Source organism: Notolabrus celidotus, chromosome 10 (assembly GCF_009762535.1).
Source record: "Notolabrus celidotus isolate fNotCel1 chromosome 10, fNotCel1.pri, whole genome shotgun sequence".
Taxonomy (NCBI): Eukaryota; Metazoa; Chordata; class Actinopteri; order Labriformes; family Labridae; genus Notolabrus; species Notolabrus celidotus.
Window position 1 is genome coordinate 16,000,162 of NC_048281.1, and position 17,162 is coordinate 16,017,323.

The 17,162-nt window shown below is 40.2% G+C and overlaps 1 protein-coding gene across 1 annotated transcript in view; it reads right to left on the minus strand.

Moving 5' to 3' along the window:
* Positions 1-17,162, minus strand: part of myo3b (myosin IIIB) — a 65,631-nt gene that overhangs the window by 27,128 nt on the left and 21,341 nt on the right. Inside the window, exons 17-26 of the mRNA XM_034693981.1 lie at positions 17,033-17,159; positions 16,229-16,439; positions 15,303-15,450; positions 13,939-14,092; positions 13,694-13,782; positions 12,820-12,949; positions 4,799-4,878; positions 4,013-4,033; positions 2,783-2,860; positions 821-1,026 (exon numbers count right to left, since the gene is read on the minus strand). Of these exons, the coding sequence (XP_034549872.1) occupies positions 821-1,026; positions 2,783-2,860; positions 4,013-4,033; positions 4,799-4,878; positions 12,820-12,949; positions 13,694-13,782; positions 13,939-14,092; positions 15,303-15,450; positions 16,229-16,439; positions 17,033-17,159 (1,244 nt within the window). The remainder of the gene's footprint in view (positions 1-820; positions 1,027-2,782; positions 2,861-4,012; positions 4,034-4,798; positions 4,879-12,819; positions 12,950-13,693; positions 13,783-13,938; positions 14,093-15,302; positions 15,451-16,228; positions 16,440-17,032; positions 17,160-17,162) is intronic.

Below are 17,162 nucleotides of genomic sequence, written 5' to 3' on the forward strand. Positions count from 1 at the left end.
CATCAAAATTAAGCACAATTTTCAAAGCGTCCCTGAAGCAGTGAGACTAACCAGTCATCTCTAAAGCTTTCCTTCCTACAGGCCACAAGCCAGATTTAATTAAATTTGATATCATATTAAAGTCTCCACATTAGAGGTGGCTGGATTATTTCTCAAAGGAAAACTGATCAAACATAAGTTTCCACGCATTTTTCTACAGACTTTTCTAAGCATGTGCGTTTTTCCCGAACAGAGCTTAGGACGTGTGGGTCAACACTTGATAAAAATTGTGTGTTACACTTATTAACATTAACTTATCATGTCCCACATTTTGAGAAACAAAAACAACACCCTTACATAAAGTCCTCCTAATGATGAAATCCTATTTTAATGTTGCTTTAATCTCGTACCAATGGGACATGTAGAGACCAGAATTCATCTTTTTCAGGTCACCGAGTTTAAGAACAAACTCTTTATGAATAGCAAAAAGAAATCTATTAAAATGCATCACCCCTGTTAATCACAGTTCCTCCCTGTTTGAATTGTATCCATATTTTACAGATTGGAGTATTCGCCGAGCTAAAAGAGAAGTAGGATTTAGTCTTGCACTATCACTAATGACTGCCAATTAGTCAGCCTCGTGCTCTGCTCAACTTGTACCCCTATCTAATTAAAGAACCCGTGTTTTTGTGTGATGCTGAGCACCACTCACTTGTTCTGCGTTATCTCTGGGGTTGTGTCGGCACTCAGCATGTGTGTGTGTGTGTGTGTGTGTGTGTGTGTGTGTGTGTGTGTGTGTGTGTGTGTGTGTAGGTGCTGCGTGTCTGGACACCGCTCGTACCTGTTGACAAACTCTTCAAACAGGATGCGGTGGGAGTAGCCTTGTCGGCGGATGTTCACCGTCTCCAGGATCCCCGTGTAGCGCAGCTGCACCATCACCCTCTCCTTGAAAAAGCGAAGTGCCTGCCTGTCGTCATTGGGTTTGATGCAGCGCACAAAGTGTGGCTTACCCACCACCATCTTGGACAGCAGGTCCATCAGAGAGAACTGCACACACAAAAGAAAACAATGAGAAGTGGGTAGAGACAGACCATAAAACCACGGAGCAGTGAACTGTTATAACCTTAAAACTCATCAACAGTCCAGCTCTATAAGTTTAATCATAAAGTCTGAGCTTCATCTTAAAAAAATGTTCTTCAGACTTTTTTAATAATAAATAAATAATAAAATAATAATAAAAAAAATGATAAAATACAAAATAATGCAACATTTTCTTGTTCAACTGCAGTAAAGATTATCTTAAAATAAGCTGAGTGTGAGGAATATATTATATCATAAACATATGACTTTCTTATTGTACATGTTCAACCTACTGCAAAATTCCACCTCCAGCAAACACATAAACATGATTATTCCTCTGATAAGATTTTCTGGCCAACCCAGGAATTTAATTCCAAACTATTTTTTCATTTTAGCTGTTTTGGTCTCCACCATCTCCTCAAAGAAACATTTGTCTCTTTAGCTTCTCAAAAGTCCTCCATGTTTACCAGCTAGCAGCTTACTTTGTCTGTCTACCCGTTGATCTAGGAGTTATATTATTGTAATATTTAATGTAATGAAGAGATAATGTATTTGCCTTTTTTCCCCACTTTTATTTTGATAGGATAGCTTGAGAGAGACAGGGCATAGGGGAAAAGAGGAGGACCTGTGTGATAAGGACTTTAGCCTCTGTACATGGGGTGCCTGCTCTACCAACTGAGCCACCAACTGAGCTACAACAGCGCCTAATTCAGATTTTACTTAAGATGGTTGTATCAACTGAGACATGCCAAATAACTTCAGTAATTTATAATCACATAATGGCATTGAGCATCCTTGTTTTCTCCTTGAAACCTCTGCTCCACATTGGTTTTTTTATCATGCGCTGTGAAAGTGATTTACTGTAAATGCACACTCATCACATCTTCAGTGTGTTTCACATTAAAATCCCTTCAGTAGCCCAGGAAGAACAGTCATTTCCTTTTTTCACAGTGATATATGTTCAGGATGTGTTTTGTTTCATGAAAAGCAAATTAACAGTGAGAAGGCACAGAAGAATTATATTATCCAACAATTAATTACCAGGAAGTGACAGTAGCTTCTGATAATAACACAAAACTGAAAGCAACATTGTTAGTGGTTACAGTGTTGTGTCACTGATGGAATTAACAATAAATTCATTTAGATTTCATTGAATTTGCTGTTATAGTTGATGTAATAATATTGTTATCTGAAAACTGCTGGAGGAAGGGAAAAATATAAAAATGATTTCTGTGGTGGATTTCAGCTGTTTTCAAAGACATGTTTGGTGTTTCATTAAAGTAGATAAATTAGGTTAGACTACAGTGAATTTGTAGGAATTGATGATGACCTAATTTACCACTTTGCATTTTTTTTCAAGTGGTCATATTTTCTTTATGTTACATTCAGGATGGTGAAAGGTCATGTAAGTACTTTATTTTACACATCTGCCAGAGTGGTTCATTGGTTGATAATTCTTTGTACATTAGTAACAATTTAGAAATGCCTTTCATAGAAGAAGAAAAACACCTTGAAAGAGACACAGGATTCAAGTAACACCATCAATCTTTGGAATAATAAATTGATACAAGCCTTTGATATGAGATATTTTTAAATATACTGTAGAACAATTTGTTTAAGCCAAAACAAATATTGTCTTCAAATTGAACAGAGCAGTTTACATCATGTTTAAACAATTTTTTGTTGTCAGAGAGTCAGGCAGCATAAAAGAGACAACACCTACGCGGAAATAGGAGGCCACAGTCTGTCTCCTCATGTTGGTGGTTTCTCCTGGGTGACGCATCATCTCCATGGTGTCCACCTGAACACAAACAACCTGAATGAGCACACTGCATTGATAAACAGTCCAGATTCAGGCCAGGTAAGTTGCTGTGAAGGCGGCAGATTACGATGAGATGCCGTTTATGTGCAACCTGCCGTCCTCTGTGGGCTCTGTGGAGATAAAGGTGTTATTACAGCAGGTCTCCTTCCTCTAAATGGGCCAGTTGGGGATACACAGCTGTACTAACTGTGCCGTCTGTAAAACAGAGCCCCATAAACACTTAAAGCTAACAATCTAGAGAATAATTCTGCACTGCTGAGGGGCATGAGAAAATTGCAGAGCATTCTGAGTAATGAGACTAGCCGTCACCAAGCAGACAGTCATCCCGACGACGGTGGATTAACGAGGACACAATATGAGCTTTCTAATGGCCCTCGCAGTTCATGGCTTCATCAAAGTTAATGATGCAATGGATATTTTATAGGAAGTCTATGAAGGAAAGTGCATACCTTAAAATTTTATTCTGTCCTAGAGCAGAAAAAGAAAGGTATGTCAAATGTTCTCTGAGTTACATGAAGGGAGGAACCGGACGCTTTGACACTTTGCTACTTTGAATGCAGATCATAAAAAGTACCAACAGTTAACTATTCTAACAACCATCACACAACTTCAAGTGGTCGTACTGGTAACTTTTCAGAAGAGCCAGTTACTGTCAACTTTTCCCCCAACTCTGATTGAGAACATGATGGCATACATATTACATCAATCACACTGAGTTGTTATTAAGGCGGCCTTTCTTGTTGGAGAATAACTGAGTAGGTGCTTATGGGAAGTTCAAGAAAGTAGAACAGATAATTCCAGTTATTTCAGCCTGTGTTTGTGTCCCACGTTCAGTTTTTCTATGATCTAAAAAGATATATCACAGAGCATTTGTTTACATTAAGAATTTTGTGGCTGCGTGAGAAAATAGTTCAAAAGAAGTCATTTACATTTTCCAAAGCCAGACTGTGATTGATGTTTGAAAGAGCTGCACAGGATTCAGAGTTTGAGGAAAAAAACAGTTCCAGTTTCAATTTGGAATACAATGCTGATCAGTTGATTTCATGTATTTTCACAGACAATTTGAAGTTTTTAACTGGTCTGTAACTCAGAAATACATTCAGTTTCAGAAACTATTTTTTGAAGTCTTACCTTTAACAGGTATTTCGGTGACTTTGAGTACAGGAAAAGTTGGCGAAGGATGGGGAAATGAAGGACGAGAGAAGTGGATAGACAAGAAAGTCACCTTTAAGGTTTGTTTCCACTGTAAATCATAATGCCATCTGTTTGACTGTTTGTCCAATCAAACAGATGGTTTAAATTATGAAAGATATTCTCAGTTGTATGTCTTACAGACATTACAATTTGATCAAATCTTCACCTTAAATAGCACAAAATAGACAGTGAAAGGAAACTGTTGGAGTGTAAGTTTACAGGTTAGACAAAAGAAAGCATGAGCTGTAAGAAAACACAAAGAAGCTCAAGAGAAAGCATAAAAAGGCTCTGTCAATTGTGCAGAACCTCAGTTAGCATATGAGTTAACTGGCTTATATGGATTCCAACATTTATAATAAACTTCTTAAAAATGCATCTAAATGTTGCTCTATTAAGAATTATTGTACTAATGAAACTATTGTTGCCTCTTGAGTGTCTGAAAGCTGTTGGACCTACAAACATTTTTATAATACAAGAGTGCCCATTAACAACACAACAGTTTGTAAGTCCTAAAAACTTTTATGCCGTAGACACCAAATGCCAGATGGCAATGCTGCATCACCACAAGCAAGACAGCAAACATAACAGTGGTAGTCAATTAACGTGGCTATGCTTCGCAGCACAAGTTTTTACTGGGTTTCTTATGGTGCGATGCCTGTGAGCTACTCATAAAAAGGCATTATGTTTGTTCTCAGGTGATTTGTCTAGGAACACATTTCTCACCTTGGTCCGTCCTGAGCCGAGCTGAGGAGGCAGAGATCTGGAGGCTGCAGTGACCCGGGCTCTGGACGTCGCCAAATTCCCTGTTCAGAGCCACAGATATGAAATAGTCATGAGCAGAGATGTTTGAATTCAGTTTGTCTCACCTGAAACTTAACTCAGATCAAATCTATTTAAACAGCACAAACATGCAGCTGAAAGTGATTCACACAGGAACAAATAGATATGATCACGATCACAGACAACAAAAAACAACTTTTTAAAAGTCTTAAAAAATAATAGAACAATGACATGTCAGAAATTAAAAGAATAAAATCAGTGAATTTAGTTAAATATAATTCAAAATAAACACCAGAGATAAGACTATTATAAAATAAAAGGCCAAAATCTTTGACTAAGTCTATCAAATTATACCAGATTAAAACTCAGATAAAATTGTTTTTCCTTTTCTTTTCATACAGAGAGAGCTAGCCATTTTGATAAGGAGAGGCAGAGGCAGAGTTCAAAACTTTTGGGGCATATAAACAGAAGGACTTGTTGTGGGAACCACTGCTTGTGTGGGAAACCAGATGAACATTCAAAAGACAAGCATGAATAGCCTGAGGTGATCTGGCTGGAACATTAAATGACAGATCTCAGTTGTAAGGGGGAACAAGGTTGTTTAAGACTTTGTTAACAAATAAAAGTACTTTAAAATTCAAGTGGAGGCATGTACAATCAAAAGAAATGGGCCTGAGAATGCTTCTTTGAGGAATCCCATACAAACCAAATGTCAGAATGCCATATGAGCATTGGATGGTACAAGGTACCCCTTTGATGTCATTAAGTTAAAAAGAAAATAATAATGATTGATGGAAAAATGTTGCTGAAATCTATACCGTTTTAATTGACATAACACTTCCAGGTGGAACTGAAGTAGCAATCCCCTGTGTCTTAAAACGAAGCCAATGAAATAAACTGCAGTACCTCAAGTGTCCCTTTAAGGCCGGCTCCAGCAGCATACACAACAATTCAAAAAGCCGATCTTTACAGCAAAAACAAACATGTTCACAGTCTGGTTCAAATATCAATTTTGGTCTGAACAGCTAATTTCTCTATCTGCACACACTGTAGTGAATCTTTTAACTCATCAGTTATATAAGTGTCTGATAATTAGGGGCATGGCTGACCTGAATGACAGGCAGGCACACTGTATCTGTAAGTAAAGAGGCAAAAGGCCTGCCTCAACTCCACTTCTTTGCCTCATGTTAGATTGACCAAAAGTTAGTTTGAGTCAGCATTTCCAATATGGCCACTGGCTACATGCCTCAGACCTCTGCTTCAGAAATCAATGGGTGATGTCACGGTGACTATGTCCATGTATGATACAGTCTATGTTCCAGAGCCAGGAAACCCTATCAGAGCCTGTTTAAAAAAGCCTGTTTTTCCAACAGAATTATGTTTACAGCCTGACAACTGTAAGGCGGTAGTGGGCAGGCTTAGAGTTATGCATAATCACAGGCATGGCTAATTTTACTGACAGGTGGGTGTGTAGTAGCTGTTTGCCAGGCAGCAAGACTATGGCTTCAACTCCACCTCTTTGCTGTTTAGTTAAAGTCAGCATTGTCAATATAGTGACCACCATGAAATAATTTGGGCTTTAAAATCCCTATTCACAAACCAATGGCTACAGTAATGACACTCAGCCATATCTTATACAGTCTATGCAAGAACGACACTATTGTTGCTTGCTATTGGTACATAATATACAACATACCTCAAATCCTTTTTTTTTTTGTTATAGGTTGATAAATGATGGTATCAGATCAAAGCATTGACTTGTTGCATTTTTATCTAAATCAGAGGCTGAGAATGAAACTGGCAGAAAGACAACTCAAGTCATAAGAAGCCATGTATGGGCTTTTTTGAAGCTTAGGGCGAGTTTTAACAGCTGAGTAAAGAAAAAGGAAATAGTCAAGTGATGTGAAGTATTAAACATGAAGATGCAGTAAACACGTTTTTCTATTTTCCTACATGCAATGTATGCAGAAAACAAGGGAGCAGAGGCTCTGCTATGTTAAAAGTCGTCTTACTGCAGCACGGCATTAGACAGTTAAGAAGAAGCCTGAATCTGAGCTGAATCCCATGGACTCAGGACTACAGCTGTGTGCACAGCAGTCCAACAGCCCCACACACAGCGGAAAGGATATGAACATAGCATATGCAAGACAGTCTGAACATTTCAAAGTTTCTGCACAAGATGTCCAAATGTTTTCTCTGGCTATATCTTCAGAGGCTAAACTGTGATTAATAGCAGTGAAAGAAGCCTTTGAAGCAGGATTGGTGACATCAAAGTCCTAATCCATGGGTGGCAGGATTTTTATAATGAGTGGGAAGTATCTTAACACATTTCAAAGGGTTTACTCCATGAATAAACAATAGCTGCACAGATGTGCCACACACACCTTTAGAAAAATACGTCTGCAGACACAGGAGGCAGCGTTACCCAAGCAGCCGTGTATGGCAAGGAGGAAAACCTTTGTAAGTTTTTAAGATAAAGCCGAAGTGACAGGGCAACAATTGTTCTAGATTTTCTCCAGCACGCAGAAGAACTTTGAAAATGCAAATATGAAGTCGGCTTCTGCTGTGAAATTTCAGAACTCATGTCGGTTTTTAAGGACATAGTCTGACAAGGAGCCAAAAACTTAAACACTGGATCAGTAACTGACTTCTTTAGAGGACTCTGAACCATCAAGTGTGCATTAGAAGCATCAATCAAACACTGAGAGAGATCAAAATCAATTTATGATGGATTAATTAGGAGCCAGACCTCTTCTAACTTTAGACAAAGAATTCCTCACTTGTGCCAGAGGTTTTACAGTGAGCCAAAGCAATGTGGTGTCTCATGGGCAAACACGCACACACACATGGACACACATACACACACACATGCTGTAGTCAAAACAAGCCAAAACATATGATGTGAGAGCACTTCAAAAGAACTCAAACCGTCTTTTAAGCTAGTGAGGATGTGGCATTTGACAGTTATCTGCTAACTTTTATTTATTTATCTACTAATTTATTTCCCCATTTAGACATTTAGCATTTGGTAAATACACTAAAATTCAGATATTTTGTCACATGAAAACATGCACTTTTATACTTGTTAGAAATGTGTTTAGAAGAAGATCCACAGGGTCTGAATCAGGAACTAAAAATTGAAAAAAGGGAAGTGGAAAATATGAGAACATTGAAACATGAGCAGTTAATTGCTCTTTATGAACACATGTTTGTGAGCGGGCTATGTGTTAAGGAACACGGGGACAGATTTTACAATCTCCAACGCCCCTTTGGCACGATGTAAACAAAATAAAAAACGAGCACACACAAAAAGAGTATGATCTTTGAGAACAGGAGCTGTTAAACTGTGTCGGGTGTATTAGCAGCACACAGGCAGGGAGGGCCCTGCTCCAATTAGCCCAGAGTAAAGCTGGATGGATTAATTGGAGTGGGTCTTGTGCAAATGAAGTGCGCTCTCTCCTCTCCCCATTAGCGCTGCTGGGCCAGATCATCTGAGCACATTTGTCATGATGAATTAGCGGCTGCGAGTGGAACGGGCTCGTGGAGTGTCACTGTGCTTTCACGCCTCTCACTTCCATGACACCATCAAGGGGGAGATGAAGGGGCTGCGCCGCGATGAGAGAAACTATGACAGTTGTACCTAAGCCTTGCAAATGGACACTCGCTGCTTTTCTTCATGTATTCCTTGGCGGGTCGAATTAATTCATTCTTCTGGCGGGTTTCATATCCCCTCCTGACTACATGATTAGAGCATGGGTTAATAGTCAGTATCCTCAAAGATTTCTGCCTCCCGAGACATGAAACCAAGGGAACACCTGTGATGTCCGGCCTGAAAGAAGACCTTCTAATTTAGATACAGTGTGGAACTTGTCTAATGATGTGGGTTATAATTATTCAAACCAAAGAGGCGAGCGAGAAAGAAGAAGATTTGTTCTTTGACAGAGGACTCAGTCAAAGAAAAAGGGCACATGTGTTTTTAGTTGCAGCTGGAGGCCATTTCTACTTTTGTCTGTGCTCTCAAATGGACTTTTAATGAAAATAAAATTAAAGAGAAGAAGTGTTTTTGGATAAAAGAATTAATAAGTAATAGAGAAGAGGAGGTGAGGGGAATGTTTCCCATCAGGTCAGTCAGTCTCGTGAAACAGGCGGTGGAGGAGCGTCCCACTGATCGTTTCTGCTTCACGCATGTTGCTCTTGGCATGGACTTCCAGGGCAAACACAGAGAGAGGCAGTGCAGTGTGTGGGGAAGGGAAGTGGAGGAGGGAGGGGGGACAGAAGAGAAAAAGCCTTCCTTGGCATCTGTGCGTTCACTTTGAAAATTAAGCCCAGCAAGAATCCTGTAGGAAAAAAAAAGCTCAAGCTGGCAGTTGTATTGGGGCTCTATTGACAAGAATAGTCAATGTGCTTGGGATTAAAAAGCAATCCTGCGTTCAATATGACACCTCCCTACATGCTTTTATGAGTGCCAGTGTGCGCCTTGTACTTCAGAAGCTGTGGATCGAGCTGTCGACACGGGGGACAATCAAAGTTGTAAGAGAGAGCAGCCTTCGCCGAGCTGAGTGAGCAGACGCTCGCTGGATATCTCTGCCGCTCTCCCGCTCTCTTTTTCAAAAACATGTGATCTAGAAACTCAACTCAGCAACCAAGCAAATGAGATTAAAGCACCCATAACCCCCCGCCACCCACCCCACCCCTCCATAACCACCACCGTTTATGCCTAGAGATGGCTCCGGGGGCTGTTGATTTAAATGCCATCCACTACTGTCAGAGCAGATCAATCATAAAAAGCATGGTGTAATTGGCTTTTAGTGACACAACACAGTGTTGCATTTATCAAAGGATGTTGTACCATGTGACTTAGGAGAGCTGGCTCCTCGCTATTGATGTGTGGGGCTCTGTCAAAAATCCCACTGCTGACTCAAAACATTCTCCAATTCTGCGATTAGGGGAGAAATTGAACAAAAGTATTACTTGGTGAGTGTCTCTTTTGGGGGAGAGAGTGCAAGTGTGGAAGTGGAGTGGAGAGAGTGTGCTGTTTGCCCACTGGGATGAAAAAAAAAAGAGACTTCTATTGGGGGAGAACAAAGAGCCAAATGTGTCATATCGTAGGGAGAAGCCTGTCACTTCAGCACAGGAGGATCTCCGAACATGAAGGGAGACGCAGAGGGGCACTACTGTGGATTCCCGTGAAGAAGGAAAACCAATGTAAATTGCTTGACAGACATGAAGGACTTGACCTTATAACCCCTGATAGCTCATGGGAGAATATTGCTATTAGCTTGTTTTGTCATACCACACAGTTTGTCAGATTTTAAACAAAAAAAACCTTTTCCTGGGGAAAAAAATTCTAGAAACCTGAGAGTTTATAAGAAATACTAAATCTGAGATTGAGACTATTAGGTGAGTTTATGGAATAGAATTATAAAAAGCATTACATTCAAATTAATCCTACTTCCAATTAGAAATAGGGTACAGGCAAACAGATGTTGAGAAATTAGATCCTTTACTCAAGTTAAGTAGTAATCCCATAATCAAACAAGCTAAACAAGCTAAATTATTAGATTCAGAATGTGTAACAAATTGCACAAATGTAGTGCAAGTCCTTCTTTAATCAGTGATTTTCTTCATTAACTGATCAAAGATTCTAAAGATTGAGAGCCATGATGTAGATAAATGGTGTTTTTTACATAAAGAAGAAAAATAATTTTAACATTTTGTCTTAACATGTCTGTGAACTTTTCATAACGCACACATCACTCCTCAAGTCCTCCATTTTCGTTTCTCAGTAACAAAGGATTGGCAGTCTGGACTGGCAGTCTGGAGATGCTGTGTGTGCAGATGTTCTGTGCCTACAAGAGGCAAGGCCAGACAGCCCTACAGCTACACACACACACACACACACACACACACACACACACACACACACACACACACACACACACACACACACACACACTCACACACACAGCCGCAGAGGCTCACACTGTGACCGCAGGCTGCCCAGGCCCCTAGCAGGCCGTTCTGAGCCCAGCCAATTCAAACACGGTGATCCCCATGATCTGGGAAAGGCCCCGGCTCTGATGAATTTGTCCATGCAAATACATCCCATTTCCTCTGACAAAACACCACCACATGTCCAAGCCTCAAGGAGCCACATTCTGCAGGGCTCAAGTGGCCTCGCTATTCACTGCCCTGGGAGCTTTTTACTTTCTGGGGCCCTTTGGTTTCCTTGTGTTCCTCAGACATGAACTGCAGCAAAAACTCAGACCACTGCATCTGTTTTGTGTGATGAATGAGTAAACTGTGGAAATGTTTCATACATCAGTACTTTCCTTAGATAAAATATAACGCTCTTATAATGCTGTCTTATCAAAAAAGTTAATTCATACAGAAACAGAAACATTCACAGCGTGTTTGTGTGAAGTACAACATCCTAGATCCATTATTGTACCTCTGTAAGACTGTCAGGCTGCAGGTCTACGAGGGTGTCCCCTAGTGGTGACACTGAGTGGAGACGACCCAGAGTGTGAAACCACCCCGGTGTAAAACAGATTTCCATCAGATCCCCTCTGATAATGGTAATTTCACAGATAACAGCGAATCTATAATGTGGAGTAAAATGCAAATTAAATCCCCCCGCAAATTTTACCCTGCAGAACAGATTTATAATTTTCTTATGCTATACTGTATCTCACTTTAAACGGCACTTCATCTTTTCCAGAATGATAAGCTGGAGCAGAGTGTTTCATAGCTTTTATCTAATGAGATGATCTGCAGTTTGTAATATGAGAATTGGACCTCCAACTTTAAAGAAAACAGAGTTTACTGCCTGCATTTTAGGGTTGTAATGCCTTTAAATTAACATTCAAAAGAATCTACAATCTGCGAGCTCTCGTAGCACTTTTTGGGGTTAAAAATATGTGATAAAGAATCAGCACATGCACTTCATCCAACAGTCTGAATGGCAGAACAGACAGAAATGCAGTGGAAATAAAAAAAGCTTTTAGACCTAGCTAACGCTGAGTCTGAAGCTGTAAACATTACAGCACATCATAGTATCTATTAAGGGCCTCTGAGCAGTGAAATAAAGGGTTCAATGAATTTGTGGTATAGAGAGTACTCCTTTGAAGCTGTTAATTGTAGAAGCCAAGTGGCTGAAGGCTCCCTCGTGCACAAACTGCTGTTGCACTTTACAGACACATCACACACATTTCTACTCCAGTCTCAGTTAAGGTGCCTTTTGTGAATTGAAGCCTCTTTTAATGCCACTGGGACTGAAAGCAAGCATTTACAGGTCCCTCAAAAGGAAGTGAATCACATAATGTGGCTTAGCAGAAATAAAGTAGGAAGTGGGAATCAGATAATTTAACACATCTATTAGCATTCCAGCTAAGTCAAGTGACCAGGAGGCCTCAGCTACGGCTAATGACGAGCCCATTACTCCACCTTCATTTAGCCAACAGAAAAGAGGTGGGAAGAGTTGCTTTTGTGTTCTCTAAATACTGTTTCTTCATCCCCTGGGTATTTAGGAACCTTATCATAAAAATATCCCACTGCACCCACAATCTGTAGATAGCATTCAGCAGTGGGAAACCAAGAGGGACAGCTTAGTGAAAATAAAAACAGAGCGCCGTGCAGAGAGCTGAGCCTCTCAAGAGATAATGGAGACTGCAGATTTATCCAAGCACGGCACACAGAGGCTTGAAATGAAGGGGGGGACCAGGAGATGCCTGCGAGCCGCGTCTTTAAGAAACCCACTTACCTGAACATTTATGGAAGCAGTCGACACCAGCACAATTCATAGAGTAATACAGAGAGAACCCGGCACTGTTAACAATAGTTTGTCTAAAAGAAAAGTTTCCATTTCTATTTCCATTGTGATTAGCTGTAATATAATCTGCCTGTTAGAGGCTGGGGTGTTCCACAGCACTCGGTTTGTCATTGAGGCCTATATGATGGCGTACCTGTTTTAGTTAAAGGGCTGGAAAACAGCTGCTGAAGAAGTTTGTTCTCTGATGTTCTCAGGACCACAACGATGTCCGCAGGAAGAGTGTCTCTGTTCTTCTCCAAAAATCCATTCACATTGTACATAACCTGTCAGAAGGACATGAGGAATACACACTAAAGGTTACATTTCTCTCACATCCAAGGCAACCAATCGATAAGTGTTTCCTTCATGTACAGAGTCAGGAAATACAGCCTCAAAATATCATCAACATTAAATATAAAAGTATGTAATAATGCTTTGAGCATGAGACGTGATCACATAAGATATTGTAACATGTCACAGTAATTAATTAACAGTAATAGCTTATAGAATAAGTGCTTCTGATATTCTGAACACCTCTGATTTCTCTATTATGAAGGGTCAAAATGTCTAATGACACTAAGGCCTTGAAACTGTGTTCAACCATTATTTATTTCAGCAGAAGAGGTGCTCCAAACATGCTGTGCAAAGAAAACCTTTGTTGTGTTTTAAGTCAGTTGTCTTGCAGGCTTCTGTTTTAACAGTGAGAAGTGTCACTCACTTTTTCAATGAGAGCATTTGCTGTAAAAAAAAAAGTCAAAAGTAGAACCTGCATTTTTAGTGTGCTGCAAATCAACTCGTGTGACACCTACCTCAAACAAGACCCACAACAACATTTTCGTTGTTGGCCTTGTTTGCTTTTATAGATTATAAAGAGTCATCACTGTTAATCTAAGTCTGTTTCCTAGCCAGTTAAAACTCCTCATAGCAGCTTTAAACTGTTAACACACTTCTATATCACCACTCTCATTAACACCAAAGTAAAAGGTGCTGACTAATTCGTTTTTCAGTTATAATAACTAAATTCATACTTTTCCTGCATAATGCTGAATCCCAAAACACAGCTCCACACGTTTGGGTATCCAGAAGTACTTGCAGCGCAGATTGTCTTCAAATTTATCTGGATGGTAAGAAATGAAAAAGGTAGAAAAGATACATCAAGTTGAACAAGTAGGAACATTTTGAAACATGACCTTTAACCTTTGTGATTCATATACGACTACATGTGTTTTTACTCTGCTGTCTGAGTATGGTGTAAGCGCAGCTCCAGTCTTACCCACTAAGGTCTGGTCAGTGGCCTGAGGGAAGCGGCTCTCCTCGTCCAGCAGGGACAGCAGGCCCATGGGCTTCTGCAGGAACATGTCCAGGATGGGCCTGTTGTCCTCGTACTCCACCAGGCTGGCATCCACCCCCTCACTTTGATATTCCATCTAATTCAAACCAGTGAATGCAGCATAATCTAATTAATGATTTCTCTAAATGACCCAATTAAAAAATCTTGGCTAAATATGATTTGTGTGTGTGTGTGTGTGTGTGTGTGTGTGTGTGTGTGTGTGTGTGTGTGTGTGTGTGTGTGTGTGTGTGTGTGTGTGTGTGTGTGTGAGAGCGGGAAAGAGTTCCTACTAATCAACAGAACCAAACAGCTGCAGCCGGCTGTGTGTGTGTGTGTCTATGACTGAAGTTTACAGCATAATAGAGTCTTTTCACTGAATTCATAACACAGAGCAGCTCTGAACTAACAAATAGAGCCACTTACTTATTCATAATTTATTTCACTTTGCACATAACCCAGAGTCAAATCATATTATTGCATCTATTTAATTTCAGATCAAAAACTTGTTTTAAATATATATTTTACTAATAAAGTGGAACCAATGGATCTAAACCGTCCTCATGTTTAAGTCATTAACTCAGAATAATCAGTGTCTTTGTGCAGCGGGACTGAAGTCATCGACACGACATATAAAAATCCCTTTCCACTGAGCTGCAGCGCGGGCTTGTTTATGGAGGAGGAACTTTTCGACAGGCTTAAAGGCCAGACTTCAATGATCACTGCTGTCATTAATGTGTACAGCTTTAAGTTACAGCTCTCATCATGGACAGTGCTGGAGAATGTAAATGAACAAGCAGGAAGTATATCTGATTCAATGTATGAATCCTGTCTTAATAATTGATCATGATTCATTCAGTGTCTTCTGTTCCTGTATGCTTTTAAATGCAAAGCAGGTTCATTTTCCCCCCTTTCAGATGTAATGTTAATGTAGACTAAAAGGTAAAATGCTTCTTGATTAATGGCTTTTTATTTCCATCAAGGAAAATAAAAAGTCCTTGCGCTTCAGGGTAAACAACTTCATTAAATCAATTAGAAGATTCATTTAGTGTTCTGCAACAACATAAACAATCCTTACACAACACAGCCAGGCCAACAGCAAATACAGAGACCATCTCTTTCTGATGTTAAGACACATAAACGGTATGAATATGACTCATTTCACTGCACTTTTTTTTAAGGAAATGTGGTTTTCCTATCATGTTTCACTGCTGTATGTATGGATTCAAAGCCCACAACAGTGACATCTTTAGCATGATGCAATAGCACAGACATATTATCAGTCACCCCTCTGCGTGTGTCAGACCCACCTGTTCAAGGGCAAATATATGCTGGTTGAAGTAAAACTGGATCTGCTCGTTTGCGATGTTGATACACAGTTGCTCAAAGGAATTCTTTGTGAAGTTTTCAAATCCAAAGATGTCCAGGATTCCCACATTCATGCCACTCTCAGCGGCACTTCAAAGGAGAAAAAAGGGGACAAACAAAGTTATTCTTCTACGCAATGAGCACTGAGCAAATCCCCAGCAGCCATATTAATTGATAAAACTTTAATGATAATCCTAGTTCAACCCAAATACAGAATCTGAGTCTGGACTGCCACAAAAAAACATTAGTTTTCAAAAAGTCAGAGCTGCTTGGATGGTTTTATTTCTGCCTCTATTGATTTAACCTCCAGTCATTTTCAATATCTGCACAAACAATTCCCCTTTCTACAACACAGTGTGAGCACCCTGCATTTCATATTCAGAGCTTGGAGCTGCTACTTCTCATCATCAGTCATAACCCGCAGTATGCAGAGGTCACCTTTAGTCTGTGCAATCGGGTTATTAATGGCAATAAGGAAACAGCAAAGATGACTGGACTGTAGACAGGAACTCTGGCTTTTATACATCTCTGAGAGCCAACTTCTTGACAGTTGACGCTCATATTTATGAAGGAATTCTTGTGGATCAATGAACAGCCTCTTTGCAGTCTCTCTGAAGTCTTTTTAATCATCTGAATATTATTTTCTCTGCACGCAACTCTATCAAAAATTTATTAAAAATTCTTTTTTTTCCCACTCTCCTTTTACTTGTCTTGCGCTTGCCCATTGATATTCTCCTCTGCATGTTTGCATCTACCTCCACAGACTTCCACAAAGGTCATCAGAGATCGGTAGAAACTCTGGATAATCAAAGAAGAGAGAGCAACGGTAAATGTCCGCACAGATGTTCGTCACCGGCGCAACACTCACCAGATATTCATGTCGGGCTGCAGCAGGGAGTTGATGCGGTTGACTATCCAGCTGAAGAGGCGGCCGTACAAGGCCTTGGACATGGCGTCTCGGACGTCTGTGGCTTTGTCCACTGTGTTGGTGCGGATGATGGTCTCGCCCCTGGTGACCACACACTGGGAGGTCAGAGCCTCCTGCAGCTCCTCTGGGCCGATGCTGAGGAGAGACGCAGCTGAGAGAAAAGAAAAGGGAGTTAATCAGTGTGATAATCAAGAGCTCATCTGTCTTTATCATTAGCATAAAAATAAGCAGAGACAATCTTTTACTCTGGGTGTCTCAGCTTCTTTACATTTGTTATGTAAATGGAAAGAGGGGCTGTGTCGTATATATTATGCTTCAACCGCTTACAGAAATGTGTCCTCCTTCTGTTGCCTCACCAAATATGGCTGATTCATGGCTAATTCTGTGTAATGACAATTAAAGTGCCCACAAAGGCTGTATTACATGAAAAGCAGATGCCTTTATCACTAATATAGAAACATATGCATGGACAAAACTAACAGAGTCCTGAGAAAATGTCTGGAAAAGATTTAATTCTTTAAACAAAATTCCCCCCACAGAGAAGGAGGGCATTTCACTTGTCCGCGCAGTCCTTAAATCATCACCCAAAGAGGGAATAAAACATAAAATAGCCTGCGGTTTTTAAATCTGGCCTAAACCACAAATAAAAAAATCCCCAGGGAGACCATTAAAGCTACCTGTTTCTTCGGCTTAAAGGAGAGTATTTCTGAGTATTACAACACACATTGCACTAATATATCTCACCGCTCTCTAAGGCCTCGGCGTTAGGCACTTCGCTCTTATCAGTCTGGTGCTGGGAGGTGATGGAAGCAAATTCAATGTTGCCGGTGTTCAAAATGGCTGAGAGAATCTTGTAAACAGAGTTGACCTCCTT